Genomic DNA, 19,815 nt, shown 5'->3' with positions numbered 1-19,815 from the left:
GTTTATTATTGATTCCAGAAAGGAGTCTGTTGGAATATCTAACTGTAAGGTGTACCCACGGGTACGTGCTTCATAAGGCTGTGATATTGTTATCTTGACTGCAGCAAAATTTTTGTCAGAGTCCTTATACCCATTTTTGATTTTACCATACTCTTATAATACTTTGCGGATGAAACTGTACTTTTAATCTAGAATGATAATATATCAAAGACACATGTAATATTTTCTTCCATGTTAAATCAATTAATTTTAGGATGGATATTAAAAATCCTCAGAGCTCCTCCGAACACTTGCTACAGAAAGTACCTTTGTTAGTGCGTCGTGGACTAAGGCACCTGCTCGTGGAGTTCGTACCCCTGATGACGTGTGTTTAAGGCTTCCAAGGTCTGGTCAAGGGTGTTTATGAGAGCATATGTCATGTTTGTACACTCACACACACACGCACACACACTATACACACACACACACACATATATATATATATATATATATATATATATATATATATATATATATATATATATATATATATAGTGTGTGTGTGTGTGTGTGATGTAATATATGTGTATGTGGCTACACAGTAGTTTTAAAGACAGTTTACTAACACAGAGCATGATCAAGGGTGTTTATTAAAGTATATGTAATGTTTGTACACACACACACACACTATCCATACACACACATATATATATACATATATATATACACACATATATGTGTGTATGTGTAATGTAATATATATATATATATATATATATATATATATATATATATATATATATATATATATATGTGTGTGTGTGTGTGTGTGTAGCTACACAGTAGTTTTAAAGAAATTTCATTACCACAGAGTATGATCAGTGCATGCATTTCAAAGCTACTTTGTAATTCCTGTAAAATGATCCAGTTATAATCTGGCTGTAACGAGTAGACTATTTGATAACATATGTCTAAACCCTATTTTATACATATTCTGAATAGGCCAACTTTTTTGTTTATGATGATTTTTTTTTTCAGAAACATTTTAGTTTCCGAGTAAATCAATATTAAACCTGACGTTTATCAAATGTCGATTTTCTATGTTTGAGTGAAATTTTCCGGAAAGCCTATAAAGTTCGTATATATATATATATATATATATATATATATATATATATATATATATATATATATATATATATATATATATAAGTAAAAAGATTACCCTTCATTTTATTAGCAATATTTTGATAAAAATATTATCATTCTAAACCCAATGACTGAGAAGTTATGATTCATCGTATGTGACAGCACACTTAACTTGGCGGCCATGTTGATGACGTCATCACACACCTACTAAAGGAATTTCGTTCTAAGATTCTTATGTCTTATGCCATGTAGAAACTGGCATTATTCATAAACTTTTTGCATTCTTCGGGTAAATAAATCCTGCCCTGGCTCTTGGACTAAAGCAGGCGAAGGAAGAGATTGGGATGGATTGGCAAGCTAAGAAAATTTGCAGGAATAGACTAGCATGGAAAGACCATTAACAGACGTGAGTGGAAGGACATGTCTGAGACCTTTGTCCTGAAGTGGGCTAGTAATAGCTGACGATGATATATATATATATATATATATATATATATATATATATATATATATATATATAATGTATATAAATTATATATATATATATATTATATATATATATATATATATATATATATATATATATATAAAAGTAAATAAATAAAATATATGAAAAGTAATGAGCAATTAAAATAAACAAAATATATGAACAGTAATGAGCAATTAAAATAAATATTATGAGAACCGTCACAACATTAAAACAGATTTTTCATATATAATATATAAGAAAGACACTTGAATCAGGCTGTTCAACATAAAATCATTTGCTGCAAATTTGAACTATAGAAGTTCTACCAATTCAATTAACCCTATTAGGAATATATATATATATATATATATATATATATATATATATATATATATATATATATATATATATATATATATATATATATATATATATATATATATATATATATATATATTGGCAACTATAGTCCCTTGAGTGTTCTACAGTATACTGTCAATGGTTTAATATATCCCAGGTGTTCAAGGTAGTACATTAATGGCTATGGAAAGTTCTATGAGACGTAGCTGACATACACAGCATCAGAAGCATTCCATCCACTGACCGAGGTAGAGGAATTTCAAATTCTAGTTGTAGTCTTCCATAAACTACTTTTTGAAGTCCCACTGAAGCCAGTATGGTTTCTCTCTGGCTGTATTTAGGATCCATCTTCTTGGTAAGTCTGAACAACTTTGTGTTTTGGTAGTTTTTATAAGTTTTGGAAATTGATGCGAGTCTGATCAATATTGTTTGCATTATGGTTTTTATAAGTTCTTGGAAATTGGTGTGAGTCTGATCAATATTGTTTGCATTTTGGTTTTTATAAGTTTTTGGAAATTGATGTGAATCTGATCAACATTGTTTGCATTTTGGTTTTTATAAGTTTTTTTAAATTGATGTTAGTCTGATCAACATTGTTTGCATTTTGGTTTTTATAAGTTTTTGGAAATTGATGTGAGTCTGATTAACACTGTTTGAATTTTGGTTTTTATTAGTTTTTGGAAATTGATGTTAGTCTGATCAACATTGTTTGCATTTTGGTTTTTATAAGTTTTTTTAAATTGATGTGAGTCTGATCAACATTGTTTGCATTTTGGTTTTTATAAGTTTTTGGAAATTGATGTGAGTCTGATCAACGTTGTTTGCATTTTGGTTTTTATAAGTTTTTGGAAATTGATGTGAGTCTGATCAACGTTGTTTGCATTTTGGTTTTTATAAGTTTTTGGAAATTGATGTGAGTCTGATCAACTTTGTTTGCATTTTGGTTTTTATAAGTTTTTGGAAATTGATGTGAGTCTGATCAACGTTGTTTGCATTTTGGTTTTTATAAGTTTTTGGAAATTGATGCAAGTCTGATCAACGTTGTTTGCATTTTCTTTTTTATAAGTTTTTGGAAATTGATATGAGTCTGATCAACGTTGTTTGCATTTTGGTTTTTATAAGTTTTTGGAAATTGATGCAAGTCTGATCAACGTTGTTTGCATTTTCTTTTTTATAAGTTTTTGGAAATTGATATGAGTCTGATCAACGTTGTTTGCATTTTGGTTTTTATAAGTTTTTGGAAATTGATGTGAGTCTGATCAACGTTGTTTGCATTTTCTTTTTTATAAGTTTTTGGAAATTGATATGAGTCTGATCAACGTTGTTTGCATTTTGGTTTTTATAAGTTTTTGGAAATTGATGTGAGTCTGATCAACGTTGTTTGCATTTTAGTAGTTTTTATAAGTTCTTGGAAATTGATATGAGTCTGATCAACATTGTTTGCATTTTAGCAGTTTTTATAAGTTTTTTGAAATTGATGTGAGTCTGATCAACATTGTTTGCATTTTAGTAGTTTTTATAAGTTTTTGGAAATTGATGTGAGTCTGATCAACATCGTTTGCATTTTAGTAGTTTTTATAAGGTTTTGGAAATTGATGCAAGTCTGATCATTGTTTGCCTTTTGGTGGTTTTTATAAGTTTTTTAAAATTGATGTGAGCCTGATCAACATTGTTTGCATTCTGTTTTTTATAAGTTCTTGGAAATTGATATGTGTCTGATCAACATTGTTTGCATTATAGTAGTTTTTATAAGTTATTGACAAATTGATGCAAGTCTGATCAACATTGTTTGCATTTTGGTTGTTTTTATAATTTTTTTGAAATTGATGTGAGTCTGATCAAAATTGTTTGCATTTTAGTAGTTATTATAAGTTTTTGGAAATTGATGTAAGTCTGATCAACATTGTTTGCATTTTTTTAGTTTTTATAAGTTTTTGGAAATTGATGTAAGTCTGATCAACGTTGTTTGCATTTTAGTAGTTTTTATAAGTTTTTGGAAATTTATTTGCTCTCATACTTTGATTTAAAATATATTATCGACTTTTTGAGCTAAGATTGTGAGATTAGGACGACCTGTAAGTCGTTATCAGGGGTTTCAAAAAGCAATGAGCTAATAAAACTTGCATCCGCCACCCATGAATAACCTTTATTCATTTGGATCTTTTTAGTCCATATAATATTTTAGATGGTTTTTTATTATCTAATCAGATTAATGAGGAACTCGATCTTCTTCCTTCATGTCTCCCTATTTGAGATCTTGATGGATTTTGATGCTTATGGAGATGTAGACCCAAATAATATTATTCCTTTGTTTTTTAAAGACCACTGATTTCCCAAGTTGTCTGTTATTTTAAGCAAGTTAGCAAAAAATGGATTATTTTAGCAATTATTGGAGAATTGGTATTGTTACTCTATTAGGTAAATGAGTTCCTTTGTGTTTTAAAGATCGCCGATTTCCGAAGTTCTGTTATTTTATGCAAGTTAGCAAGAAGAGATTATTTTAGCAATTATTGGAGAATTGGTATTGTTACTTCATTAGGTAAATGAGTTTAAGGTAGCTATATTTTTTAACATATTCTGGCCAAACATGTAAATAGGTATGTTGAAGGTAATATGTTCCATAATTTGTAATTTGGCTTTGGCAAAGGCCTTAGAACGCGTGATGCCCTTCTTACAATTTCCAGTGCTGGGGAGAAATCCCTTGATTGTGCTCAGGCAGTTCAAATGATTGGCCTTGATTTTAGTGCTGCCATTTATCGTGTTAATCATTAGCCCCTGGTTTTCAAACTCTAACTGTTGGGAGTAGGTGGGTCTTTTCTTAGCATCATTATTGAATTTCTTAGTAATAGATCATAAAGAGTAGATGTTGAATGTCACCATAGTGAGTGTAGGAATGTAATAGCTAGTGTTCTTGACCCTTTACTTTTCATACTATAAACACATGATACGTGGTTTGGGATAGAAGAAAAAAGGCTTTTTGCATGTGCAGATAATGCTACTCTTTGTTAAATTCAATCTCTTGAATGTTGAGTTGAGATTCCTGAATCCCTTAATAGAGAACTATTATTATTATTATTATTATTATTATTATTATTATTATTATTATTATTATGAAATGCTAGGCTACAACCCTAGTTGGAAAAGCAGAATGCTATAAGCCCAGGAGCCCCAACAGGGAAAATAACCCAGTGAGGAAAAGAAATAAGGAAAAATAAAATATTTTAAGAATAGTAACATTAAGATAGTCCATGGTAGAAATTAGGGGGCAGGAAGTTGAACACTAACAAAATTCACCTATGATTGTAATTCAGTCGAGGACAGTGGCTCCTCAACATCTAGATCTTTTCATTAATGTTTCTTTGACCCTATACAATTCCTTTAAAATTTTAGTTGTGATTCTTCAACTGCCAAAAGCAATTGTGTTGAGAAAGTCATTTGGGATATTTGGTGTTTAGTATAATCTGAAGTATTTTCCTTTTTTTTTGTTTTTTCAAACATATTTTCTTGTTTTGAGTATTGTTCTCCTGTCTGGTCTTCAGCTGCTGAATCTCTTCTTAATTTGTCGGACAGGAACTTATGGTCTATTAGATTTCATATTTTTGATCTGGATGTCTGATTTGGATATTAATATCTGGAGCTGTTGTTCAGTTAGTTCTTTATGAATGTTGCATAAGATTTTTCACAAATTTGAACATCCTTCACATTCAGATCATCCCAAGCTATACCATCATGTACGTGGAATTATTTTTGAAGTTAGTTTTAACATTCTTGCCTTTTCCATCATAAGGCTCGATACTAGACAATATTCTAGAACTTTTATTCCAGTTGTGATCAGATTGTGCAATGATTTTCCTAATCGGACAGTTGAATCGGTGGAATATCCGAATCTCAAAATTGCAGCGAATGTTTTTATGTTGAATAGGTTGACGTAATTTTCTCTTCATATATATATATATATATATATATATATACATATATATACATATTATATATATATACATATATATATATATATATATATATATATATATATATATATATATGTATGTATATATATATACATATATATATATATATATATATATATATATATATATATATATATATATATATATATATATATATATATATTGTATATATATATATATATATATATATATATATATATATATATATATGTCACATTTATTTTTACGTTATCAGTGATCATAAGATATTTTTTATTTTTCATTCTTCACTTCTCATATATAGTATTTTTCCTTAATTCCTTTCCTCTCTGAGCTATTTTTCCTTTTGAGGTATCCTGGTATTCCAACGTAGAATGTAGCTTAGCTAGTAATAAAAATAGGCCTAATAATATACTTTTGGACTATATGCGCACATCTGAATGTAATTATTGATATTTAATGTTTTAAGAAAAATTTTATATGAAAAGGAATACTGTATGTTTAGTTCAGCCAATTTAGTCATCGTAGGTCGTCTTATTACTTTAAGTCATTCATTTTACCAAATTTATTATTACAAGGACAGACTGTGCAGTGTCTGGTTTTTTTTTTTTTTTTTTTTTTTTTAATTTTGGTTACTCGTGTATCAAAGTCCGTGAAACTATATGCTATGCAGTATTTATTAAGTAGCTCTCGCCATACAAAAATACAAGAGCTCTAAGCTATGCTCAATGAAATATATCAAATAAGCTTTGATAGTTTTCGGCTGGACTAATAAATTGGATTTGATTTACCCCCACTCAAATTCGGATGAAAGTTTATAATCAATGGCTTTTGTAGTAAAATATTACTTCCTCCTCTTGCTGTTCTAAGAATAATACCATTATCAGTGTACAAACATAGAGGTTAACTACAATATTCAATATTCTTTTTTTTTTCTAGACAACCAAAAAATTTTATCGGGGAATTTAATGGCAGAGGTTAAATACAATATCCAAGATGATGATGATGAATTTTTTTTTTTTTTTTTTTTTTTTTTTTTTTTTTTTTTTTTTTTTTTTGGGTAGACAACCCAAAGATTCCCTGTGGCATTTAATGGCCTTTTGGAAAGCAATAAATAATTTTGTTTTATGGAATTATCAGAACTAATGCTTCTGATCATTTTACGAACTACACTATTATATACACTACGGTTTATTTTTCTTGGCTATGGTATGATTTTTTTTATATTAGTTTGTTGAAAAGCTGTAGTCCTACTGTTTTTTATTTATTTTTTTTAAATTATAATTTCTTTCTTTTTTGTTTGCTGAAAAGCTGCAGTCCAACTGCTCTCTCTCTCTCTCTCTCTCTCTCTCTCTCTCTCTCTCTCTCTCTCTCTCTCTCTCTCTCTCAAGACAGGTATAAGATAATCAAATTCCCTTTATTAATGCCTCGTTGATTTCCTGATATGTACCTACATCTTAAACGAATTTCTTAAAGCCACGTTGATTTCCTGAGAAGTATCTACATCTAAAACGAATTTCTTAAAGCCTCGTTGATTTCCTGATATGTACCTAGAGCTAAAACGAATTTCTTAAAGCCTCGTTGATTTCCTGATATGTACCTAGAGCTAAAACGAATTTCTTAATGCCACGTTGATTTCCTGATATGTACCTACATCTAAAACGAATTTCTTAAAGCCTCGTTGATTTCCTGATATGTACCTAGAGCTAAAACGAATTTCTTAATGCCACGTTGATTTCCTGATATGTACCTACATCTAAAACGAATTTCTTAAAGCCACGTTGATTTCCTGATATGTACCTAGAGCTAAAACGAATTTCTTAATGCCACGTTGATTTCCTGATATGTACCTACATCTAAAACGAATTTCTTAAAGCCACGTTGATTTCCTGATATGTACCTACATCTAAAACGAATTTCTTAATGACACATCAATTTCCTGAAGAAGTACCTACAGCTAAAACGAATTTCTTAATGCCTCGTTGATTTCCTGATATGTACCTACAGCTAAAACGAATTTCTTAAAGCCTCGTTGATTTCCTGATATGTACCTAGAGCTAAAACGAATTTCTTAATGCCACGTTGATTTCCTGATATGTACCTACATCTAAAACGAATTTCTTAAAGCCACGTTGATTTCCTGATATGTACCTAGAGCTAAAACGAATTTCTTAATGCCACGTTGATTTCCTGATATGTACCTACATCTAAAACGAATTTCTTAAAGCCACGTTGATTTCCTGATATGTACCTACATCTAAAACGAATTTCTTAATGACACATCAATTTCCTGAAGAAGTACCTACAGCTAAAACGAATTTCTTAATGCCTCGTTGATTTCCTGATATGTACCTACATCTAAAACGAATTTCTTAAAGCCACGTTGATTTCCTGATATGTACCTACATCTAAAACGAATTTCTTAAAGCCACGTTGATTTCCTGATATGTACCTACATCTAAAACGAATTTCTTAAAGCCACGTTGATTTCCTGATATGTACCTACATCTAAAACGAATTTCTTAATGCCACGTTGATTTCCTGATATGTACCTACATCTAAAACGAATTTCTTAATGACACATCAATTTCCTGAAGAAGTACCTACAGCTAAAACGAATTTCTTAATGCCTCGTTGATTTCCTGATATGTACCTACATCTAAAACGAATTTCTTAAAGCCACGTTGATTTCCTGATATGTACCTACATCTAAAACGAATTTCTTAAAGCCACGTTGATTTCCTGATATGTACCTACATCTAAAACGAATTTCTTAAAGCCACGTTGATTTCCTGATATGTACCTACATCTAAAACGAATTTCTTAAAGCCACGTTGATTTCCTGATATGTACCTACATCTAAAACGAATTTCTTAAAGCCACGTTGATTTCCTGATATGTACCTACATCTAAAACGAATTTCTTAAAGCCACGTTGATTTCCTGATATGTACCTACATCTAAAACGAATTTCTTAATGCCACGTTGATTTCCTGATATGTACCTACATCTAAAACGAATTTCTTAATGCCACGTTGATTTCCTGATATGTACCTACAGCTAAAACGAATTTCTTAATGCCACGTTGATTTCCTGATATGTACCTACAGCTAAAACGAATTTCTTAATGCCACGTTGATTTCCTGATATGTACCTACAGCTAAAACGAATTTCTTAATGCCACGTTGATTTCCTGATATGTACCTACAGCTAAAACGAATTTCTTAATGCCACGTTGATTTCCTGATATGTACCTACAGCTAAAACGAATTTCTTAATGCCACGTTGATTTCCTGATATGTACCTACAGCTAAAACGAATTTCTTAATGCCACGTTGATTTCCTGATATGTACCTACAGCTAAAACGAATTTCTTATGCGATTTCCTGATATGTACCTACAGCTAAAACGAATTTCTTAATGCCACGTTGATTTCCTGATATGTACCTACAGCTAAAACGAATTTCTTAATGCCACGTTGATTTCCTGATATGTACCTACAGCTAAAACGAATTTCTTAATGCCACGTTGATTTCCTGATATGTACCTACAGCTAAAACGAATTTCTTAATGCCACGTTGATTTCCTGATATGTACCTACAGCTAAAACGAATTTCTTAATGCCACGTTGATTTCCTGATATGTACCTACAGCTAAAACGAATTTCTTAATGCCACGTTGATTTCCTGATATGTACCTACATCTAAAACGAATTTCTTAATGCCACGTTGATTTCCTGATATGTACCTACAGCTAAAACGAATTTCTTAATGCCACGTTGATTTCCTGATATGTACCTACAGCTAAAACGAATTTCTTAATGCCACGTTGATTTCCTGATATGTACCTACAGCTAAAACGAATTTCTTAATGCCACGTTGATTTCCTGATATGTACTTACATCTAAAACGAATTTCTTAATGCCTCATTGATTTCCTGATATGTACCTACATCTTAAACGAATTTCTTAATGCCATGTTGATTTCCTGAGAAGTATGTACATCTAAAACGAATTTCTTAATGCCACATTAATTTCCTAAGAAGTATGTACATCTGAAACGAATTTCTTAATGCCACGTTGATTTCCTGATATGTACCTACATCTAAAACGAATTCTTAATACCACGTTGATTTTCTGATATGTACCTACATCTAAAACGAATTTTTTAATGCCACGTTGATTTCCTGATATGTACCTACAGCTAAAACGAATTTCTTATGCGATTTTCTGATATGTACCTACAGCTAAAACGAATTTCTTAATGCCACGTTGATTTCCTGATATGTACCTACATCTAAAGCGAATTCTTAATACCACGTTGTCGGTTCGTATCTTTACTAACCCACTTTCCTTTTACAGGGGATCTTGTGTACTAACTCCTCTCCAATCTTGAATGATAATGAAACGTAAGTAAATTATATTGTGTTTACTTTACCACTTTTAGGTTTTTTTTGAGTGAAAGTACGAGTACCCAGAGTTACTCCGTATATTTTCAATGTCAGTGTTTTCAATGTTCTTTGAATGATGTGAGGTAGTTAAGTCAGAAGTATATTATTATTATTATTATTATTATTATTATTATTATGGTATAGCTGTTGTTGTTGCTATATATATATATATATATATATATATATATATATATATATATATATATATATATATATATATATATATATATATATATATATATATATATATGTATATATATATATATATATATATATATATATATATATATATATATATATATATATATATATATATATATACAGCTTCTGCTGATGATATACATACACATACACACACGCATATATATATATATATATATATATATATATATATATATATATATATATATATATGTATATATATATATATACATAGGCTACATATAACAAGCAGCAACAACAAATGTCCTTATTCATAGCCGTGTTTTGGCCACTTCATCACCACGCTGGCCACTACAGATTGGTGATGGCCCAGGTTCTCTCGCAATGGGCCAATTTGATCCTTTGGAGTAGGGACACTGTCCTTTCCCGACTGCCCAAGTTGATGCCGGACAGGGAGGCTTGGCTTCTTGGGAACTCATCTATCACAGGGGAGTCCTTCTTCCCAGGACATCTGGTGGAAGGGACCCTGGAGAAGTGACGCAAGGCCAGTCAGGATGCGGTGCTCCACAGGACCTCTTCGGAGAAGCAAGCTTCTCATCGGCCCAGGATTGCTCGTCCGAGACCGGCTCACCCCCTCCCCAACCAAGATATCTGCCCACCGGACCGTCGACGAATGGGTGGTCTGCAAGCACACGGCCCCCTACCACCTACATCTCTTCCCGCCTGAGATATGTCGCCAACTGTTTCCCCCGTAACGGTCACTTCCCCAGAAAGAAGTAGGACCGGGGGCTCCCCTTCCCTTGTGACTCCGCATGTAAGGGGATGTTTCTCGTCATGTTGGAAGAATTATGCCGATTGCGGTGCAAACCCTTGGATGGTGCAGGTCCTGAGGGACAGCTATCGTATCCCCTTCCAGGACGACCTCCCCTTCAACCCAAGGGCCCACTTCAGAGGAGGTCTCTGGAAGTGGAGGTGGAAGAAATGCTACAGAAAGGGGCTATCCAGAGAGTAGGTGGGGGGTCACCTGGGTTTTTCAGTTGCCTCTTCCTTGTGGAGGCCACCAGTGGTTGGAGATCAGTCATAGACCTATCCGCCATCAACAGCTTTGCGCTCAAGACTCTCTTCAAGATGGAGACCCCCAGGACGGTCCTGGTGGCCGTCAGGGATGGGGACTACATGCTGTCCCTGTACCTGAAGGATCCATATTTCCAAATTCCAGTACACCCGTCCAGCAGGAAGTTCCTCCAGGTCAAATGGGGGAAGGACGTCCTCCAGTTTCGCACCCTATGTTTCGGGTTGTCCATGGCCCTGCAGGTATTCACCAGGGTCATCGCCAAGATTTTCGCCCTGGTCTCACAGTGGGCCCACAAGAAGGGGATCAGAATCCTACGGTACCTTGACGACTGGCTGTTACTTTCCTCCTCAAAGGAGGTCTTGCTGAAGCAGAGGGACTAACTTCTGGGATTTTGCAAGGAGCCAGGTATCCTCATCAACTGGGAAAAGTCCTAGATGTCTCTAGCGACATAGGCGGTGTACCTGGAAGCGGAAATCTGTACAGCGGTAGCCAGGGACTTCCTGGCAAAGGAGAGGCTCGACAGGCTGTATGAAGTAGCCCGTCCATTCCTTCAAGGAGTACCGGCACCCCTCGGGGAATGGCAGCGCCTGGTGGGACACCTGGTGTCTCTGGTTATTTTTGGCGGTGGAGTAAATTGTTCCTAGAATAATTCACATATCCAAATCAAAAGGTCAGATTGATGAGAAAAAAAAAAAAAACATTTGTTTTTACAAGATCGAAAACAAATAATTGGGAATATTTAAATATATATATATATATATATATATATATATATATATATATATATATATATATATATATATATATATATATATGTATATATATACATATATAGATAGATAGATATATATATATATATATATATATATATATATATATATATATATATATATATATATATATATATATATATAGATATATGTATTATTTTTTGATTGATTTATATAATTCAAATTTTACCTTATATGTGTTTTATTTCAAATTCTTCCCATCAAAACTTTTGTAATTCAGGTGACTACTAGCTCTTCTTAAAAGAAATAAAAAAAGTAATTAACTTGATTGTGAGTGACATTCACTGAGGGAAACTACACGTTATAAACCTAATAACCGTCCCGAGTTGCCCCTATCCAATAATGATAAAATAAAAAAGAGGAAGATTATACTAGAAAAAAATTTAAGACAAAATAATTTTTTTCCCAAAGTTAAGTAAGTCTTGGATTACTTTATTATTGAAGATCAAAATTGACAATGCAGAGAAAGGAGCAGTTTATCAATAGGATTATCAATATATTTCGATTTGACTTTTACTCATGGTTTTCTTTTTTTCAGATGGATCTTCATACCAAATACCAGAGGACCTTTTATCTTGTACCCCGAAAAGGAACATTCCATTCAAAGCAGAGCGGTTCACGAGCCACTGAAACCTGATTCACGCATCTTTCATTCAACTACTAAACTAAGTACAATCTGATAGAAATTTTTGACAAAAAATTGAGTAATTGATCAAATTATTTTGACTTTTAGAGGAATCAAGTAACAAAATTAAAATGGTAGATTTTATAATGATTTAATATAGCAGAAGATAAAATTCCTATATCAAAAGAAAATAATTTTTTTGAAGATAGATGCCATATTTTTCTTTTTACTCCAGGCAACATTCCATGATGTACAGAATATTTGATTCATTTGCCTCGTATATACCCCTGTAATAGCTATCTAGATCCTTACCTGGGGGATTGAAGCGCCAAGAGGTTAGAAATTCCATAACAGATATCTAAATATGTACCTGGAAATTTCATATCAGATTTGTTCCGACACTCATACAAACCTTACAATATTTAATAGCTTCGGCTTCATTCTCAGGCTACACTTGATGTTAGCCTTTAATTTAAGCTAGAGCTCGTTGAAGGGAAGCAAAGAGTGCTACCTGGAGGTTCGCCTCCAGGGGTTGTAATTCTCTTCCGAAGTTAAGTCCCTTCACTAGTCACTGTTCAGCAGTCTTCTTGCGTACGGGGAGAACTGCCGACAGCGGCAAGAGGGGTTGGTCGTTCTTTCCATCTCAGAAAGACTTCATTCACCTGGTTGGTTTTCTCTTTGGGGGATTCCTCCCATAGGAATTGGATTTTTCCATTTCTGGACTTCTGTGTGTAATCCCCTCGGGTGGGGGGTGGGGGGGGAGAACCCAGAGAAAAATCTTGGGATTGTTCTCAGGCAGCGCTCGACGTTATTCTTCAATTTGAGCTAGAGCTTGTTGAAGGGAAGCAGAGGGTTCTGCCCTGGGAGTTCGCCTCCCCAAAGGTTCACCTCCAGGTGTTGGAATTTTCCCTCCACCAGTCACTGTTCAGCAGTCTTCCTGCTTGCAGGGAGAATTGCTGACAGAAGCAGCAGATGTTGGTCACCCTTTCCCATCCACGGGAGAGACTTCCCTCCACCTGTTCGGTCTCTCCTTTGGGGGATTTCTCCAGCAGGAATTGTATTCGTACATTTCCCGCTCTTCCTCTTTGGGAGCAGACCTCGCCCAGCACTAGTCTCTCACAGATCTTATCTCGTCTAGACTCTTTTCGTGCTGCAGTCTCGTCTCTCCAGCAAGACATCTCCCCAACAAACTCGTCTCGCCCTGCAAACTCGTCTCGCCCTGCAGACTCGTCTTGCCAACAGAATCGCCTCGCCCATCCCTGCTGCAGCTGCACCGTTACTTCATGATCGACCACGATCACCCTTCAGCTCGCGACTGCCGTTCGCCAGCTTGTGATCGTCATTCACCTTTTACCAGCTGACTGCTCGTCAGCTCACTATTCACCAGCTTGTGATCGCCACTCACTGTTTGTCAGCTCGCCGATCGACAACTTCACCAGCTCACCAAGCACCCTTTGCCAGCTCATACTCAGCCAGCCCTTTGTTCGCTGATCGCAAGCTGGCCGTTTGCCAATCACTGTCTCGCCGCTCGCCAGCGTCACTCACTGTTTACCAGTTCGTTGTTCGCAGCTCGTGATAGTTTGCCAGGTCCTGATCATCATTCACCGTTTGCCATCTGGCTGTTGGTCCGTTTGCCAATCGCCAACTCACTGATCGCCATCCCACCAATCACCATTCGCGGATCTCTGTTCACCGATTGCCGATCGCCAGCCACCAATCACTGTTCGCCGTTTGCCGATCGCCAGCCACCAATCCCTGTTTGCCGTTTGCTAGCTCACTAATCGCCAGCTCGTCATTCGCTGATTGCCAACTTTCGCCAATTCACCGAGTGCCTTTTGCCAGCTCGCCATTCGCCAGCTCACCGTTCGCTAGCTCGCCATGCGTCAGCTCGCCGTCTGCCAGCTTGCCATCTGCTAGCTCATCGTTTGCCAATTGACGTTCACCGATGGCCGTTCGCCAGCTCGCCGTTCGATATCTCACCATTCGTCAGCTCACCGTTCCCTTAATTGCCGTTCACTGTTGACCGGCTTGTGATCATCACTAAGTTGCTCTCCTCTAGGTTGCTGTTAGAACCAGCAACTACTTCCAGCACCTAACGGTTTTTCTTCTGGATACTTATCCTTCCAGGGTAAAGTTACTTCTGGGATAATCTGTTCTAACTGAGATCTTCACTCCACTGAAGCTTGGGCTTCTCGTGAGTCTCATACTTTTCAGAGGGTACTCTCATCTAGACGACATAGATCATCTTCCCACCTCTCTCTTGGGTTCATGCTACTTCGGTAGCCTTCCCACATAAAGTTAAAGGAATTTAGCATGGATTTCCTTCTTGCAACCTAACTCAGCACTCTCCATCAATGGCCAGAGTAATGCACAAGGGCTAACCTTGGCACGTAATACCCCTTCCACCTTTTGAATTTTGTTAGTATTTCACAAGTAGGGTTTCTTCAGTTTTCATCTCTTCTGAACTTCAAAGAACCTGCGTACATGTAGCCAGGCATCTTCTTCAAATCCGGCACGTTCGCGAACGTTCATCCCTTATGAATGTATGTTCTTCACCTACACTTCGTTCTTACTACAGAATAGCTTACGTGTCATGTGCCTCAAGGACAAGGTTGCTTCTTCTGCTGCTACCTCCTACCTTGTTCCACATTATGGTATATAACTACCTTAATAGCTAACTCTGCATGGATAGAACCTACGGTAGTTCTACAGGCTGCGGCAGCGAATCAGGTCTTAGATGCGGTTGTGGAGGCAGATTCCTTAAATCTGCGTCTCTGCCCGTGTCAGTAGACATAACCTCATAGCTGTGACAGCTATAACAACTTAGTTGCTAAGATTTTCCTTATTTATAGGAGGATTTGGTCAACCCTTGGATGGTTGACCTTCTGAGAACATTAGAGGTTGTTAGCATCTTGCGTGCTCCCAGTCTTCGTCGGCCTGTGTGTTCTCAAAGCTTGGTGTGATCATCTTCAGCCCTCATCCACGGAATCTTTTCCCGGAGAGACATATCTGCCCAACCTCTTTGAACTAATTTAGAATATCTGGTGAGATTCTTCACTTAATCCCTCCTTTGATCTTCGTGAAAAGTATTCTATAGAATTTTCTACTGATGAAGTAGGTCCCTTTTGTAGGTTCTTGGTTCATGGCTTCTCAAGTCCCGAATGATGTTGGTTTGTTAAGTACAAATAGCATGAACACTCATTTTGAAATTTGTGAAATAACCAATAAGTTCTCTTTTGGTTTATGTTTTCTTCATGACAGATTATCTAAACATTATAGTCGGTCATAAATTAGATGTAGGCTATCAATGTCAACATTTTCATAAGATTTTTAATAACATTATTTACTCTAAAAATGTTCTGTACTTCAAATATTACAACTAATATGCAGCATAGTGTGTTTTAATGTATATTAGTAATTTCATCTTTTATAAGCTTAAATTGTCATACTGGAAATTCTTCCTTTCCAGCAAATAACGTTATCTCGTGTGGTTCATATATTCTGGGCCCAGGTCAAACTGTAGTTATAAGGTCAAGGAATTACAAAGGAGGCTTTCTTCAAAATAGAGATTACAGATGGACTTTTAAGGTTTGCTCTTACAAAACGTCTGTTGTTTGATTCAAAATATTGCTATTGTCAAAGATAACTATTTTCATCGTTAATGTTCAAGAAAAGCTCTGATTTATAAAGGAATGGGAAATCTGAAAAGCGGTGTCAAAATCTACATTATCCTTAATTATCTACCATAATGAATACCGAGAAACTTTTAAATTCATATCATGAACTTTTGCAGGGATCTAACGATGGCTCAAAGATAACTGTAGCGTGTTCAATTAACACAGTGAGAAGTTGTAGTAGGCCTTCTTTGGTAATTACTGAGAATGATGTCCCCTCCAGGTAAGTAATCTGAAGTAACATTATTATCATTACCAATTTTTTTTTATTACTTTTATTACAACTTCAGGAGCATTTATTGAAGCATTTCTTCAACTCGTATCAAACTAGAAAGTAAAAGTGCATGAAAGAAATTGAGGTGATTGATAGTATTATCTTTATCTTGAATAATGAAGACATTAAATGATTTACTATTCATTTTATAATATACATCTATCTCCTTTTGATTACTTTATCATCAGAGACTCGAAGGATGATATATAATAGGATTGTGCCACAAGCTAAATTTTACAGGGAGCCTATCTTCCTTTAAGACATTCTACAGTTAATGAAACCATGTAGAGATAACGACATTGCTCTCATATACACGGAAAGCTTTGCTTAGAATGCTTTTCTTTCAATAATACGAATTACAAATGGAAGGCATTGGTAATTTGGGTGTTTCTCAAAATTTTTTATTGATATAGCAATGTCACTACAGTTGTAACTGATGTAAAAGTTAAATAGATTGAGAAGTAAGTGTTTAAGTCTTACTCCTACTATTTTTATAACTCTTTCTGTCCTGAAGTGTAAATATTATAACCTATATTTTGCATATATATATATATATATATATATATATATATATATATATATATATATATATATATATATATATATATATATATATATATATATATATTTCAAATAAGCCATATATATTAATACATAAAAGTCTGGATTCTCTTAACGACCTCGGGATCAGAGCCCCAGGCGGAACCGCCCAAAGACTATAATATCGGACCGGCGGGGATTTGAACCCTCATCTAGGATATCTGTATGCCAGTGACCATACCACTCAGCCACTCGTGGCTGAGTGGTATGGTCACTGGCATACAGATATCCTGGATGAGGGTTCAAATCCCCGCCGGTCCGATATTATAGTCTTTGGGCGGTTCCGCCTGGGGCTCTGATCCCAAGGTCGTTAAGAGAATCCAGACTTTAATGTATTAATATATATGGCTTATTTGAAATATGAAAGAAACACGTTTGAATGTGCAAAAAATTATCATATATATATATATATATATATATATATATATATATATATATATATATATATATATTTATATGTATATATGTAAGTATTATATGTGTGTGTATGTATGTATGTTGGCATGAACTCAATTCCTTACTATTTTATCCTTGCATGCCACTGATTTTGTAATCGTATCTAGATGAAGTTTTTTCTTTATCTTTAATTGATAAAAAGTAGTTTGAAATTCCTCCCGAGGTTACCGAAATACCTTAAGATTAATCAGAAAACATTTAGCGTTTGAATAATTATGTATCTATTTCACATCGGATAAAGAATGTTACTTTTCTCATTATTATTTTTGGGCGGAGATAATAATCTTATTTGCAGAGCTTTTCCTTATTTTCATAGTATCAACTCAAGTGGATAAAGATCCCCTACATTTTGGTAGAGCATTCTAATAGTAATTCCGACGAAAACTTTACGATGGGAGAATACAGAAGATTACTATTAATAGGGCAAAGTAACTCTTCTGACAGCGGGGCTACTTTTGTTTTATGACTAAGAGAATGTATAAAAACTCCTTTTTTTCATTACAATGAACTAATGTAAGATAACCAGGAAAAAATGAGAAAGTTTAAAGAACCTGACCAGAGAAAACCAAATTTACTTTAAAGTTACAAACAATGGATTTTGACGAAGGAAAAATCTATTTTTGGGTGAGATAGCCATGTTGTCCTGATGGAAGGTTCCTTCGGCAGCTTCCTACTCCATAATATTTCTGCGAGTGATATTACAAGAGAATTACTGCCAGGTATCACGGATGTATGAAATAAATATTCTAGTTTAATAGCAATCTGTTTGCCCTATTTACGACGGTGATTTGTTTCATCAAATACAGGCTCTGCGAGAAATATTACAAACTCACTAAAACAAGTACCGACAACAAAATGAAGATCTTCTTCAATATCGACAGGCGATATGTAAAGAGTGAAAATTTTGCCTGTAGAGTTTCTGCTTCAGGTAAAGCTAAATTTATCAGTTTTGTTTCATAGAATTAGTAAATACATTTTTGCAGATAGTGTTATATACTGTATAGTTGTGTTGCCGAGGCAGTCACTAACGCACTTTTAAAATCGTCTTTATTTCGTTAGTGCCGCAACCGTCAGGATTATCCCTCACCCTTTCAACGACGACTCCCACTCCAACTTCACCAGAACCATGCAGTTAGTCATGTGTTTTTAAGTACTTTTTGTTGATACAATGTGTACACAGATTACCAATTTATTTCATATAAAATATACGCCATTACCAATATTTTTTTTCTCTCTATCTCTGTCTCTCAGAGAGAATTATATAGATTAATAAGTAACCTCAAAAAAGGCAAATTCTTCATTTTGAATTAGAGTTTGAAGCCAAAAATATTACTGAAATATGTTTAGTTTCTTTAATTTACGTCTTCTTCTCTTGTGCTTCCAATAGAACCTTGTGGTACTGTGAACCGCGTGACCCGCATCGTTGGAGGAGTGCAGACTGAGGTCAATGAGTACCCATGGCAAGTGGCCCTCGTTAATGCTGGAACCAATACCGTCATCTGTGGTGGATCTTTGCTCAACAATGTGCTGATTCTTACCGCTGCTTCCTGTATTCAAATGTAAGAAATAATCATTTGCAAAGAAATAGAAATAGAGGGAGAGCAGTATACTTTTTGAAGAACCAAACTGTAGCGAATGCAAGATTTTCAATATAATAAAAAAAATACTTATTCTCTCCCTGATTTGTTTTTCATACAAAAACGATATGTAAAAAAAATATACGTGGTTCATATTAAATGAATAAAACAATAGCTCGAAAATACGTAAATCTGTTCTAATAAAAAAAGAAAAAAGTTAATGAAAGTC

General features: G+C 34.5%; 1 protein-coding gene across 1 annotated transcript in view; it reads left to right on the top strand.

Annotated features, from left to right (window-relative positions):
* The first annotated feature begins 2,153 nt into the window (after positions 1-2,153).
* Positions 2,154-19,815, top strand: part of LOC137658400 (clotting factor G beta subunit-like) — a 29,027-nt gene continuing 11,365 nt past the window's right edge. Inside the window, exons 1-8 of the mRNA XM_068393082.1 lie at positions 2,154-2,312; positions 10,264-10,310; positions 12,919-13,049; positions 16,475-16,593; positions 16,799-16,902; positions 18,816-18,937; positions 19,069-19,140; positions 19,397-19,568. Of these exons, the coding sequence (XP_068249183.1) occupies positions 2,274-2,312; positions 10,264-10,310; positions 12,919-13,049; positions 16,475-16,593; positions 16,799-16,902; positions 18,816-18,937; positions 19,069-19,140; positions 19,397-19,568 (806 nt within the window). The 5' untranslated portion in view covers positions 2,154-2,273. The remainder of the gene's footprint in view (positions 2,313-10,263; positions 10,311-12,918; positions 13,050-16,474; positions 16,594-16,798; positions 16,903-18,815; positions 18,938-19,068; positions 19,141-19,396; positions 19,569-19,815) is intronic.

The sequence above is a fragment of the Palaemon carinicauda genome, chromosome 19 (genome assembly GCF_036898095.1).
Source record: "Palaemon carinicauda isolate YSFRI2023 chromosome 19, ASM3689809v2, whole genome shotgun sequence".
NCBI lineage: Eukaryota > Metazoa > Arthropoda > Malacostraca > Decapoda > Palaemonidae > Palaemon > Palaemon carinicauda.
This window is presented reverse-complemented; position numbering and strand designations above follow the sequence as displayed.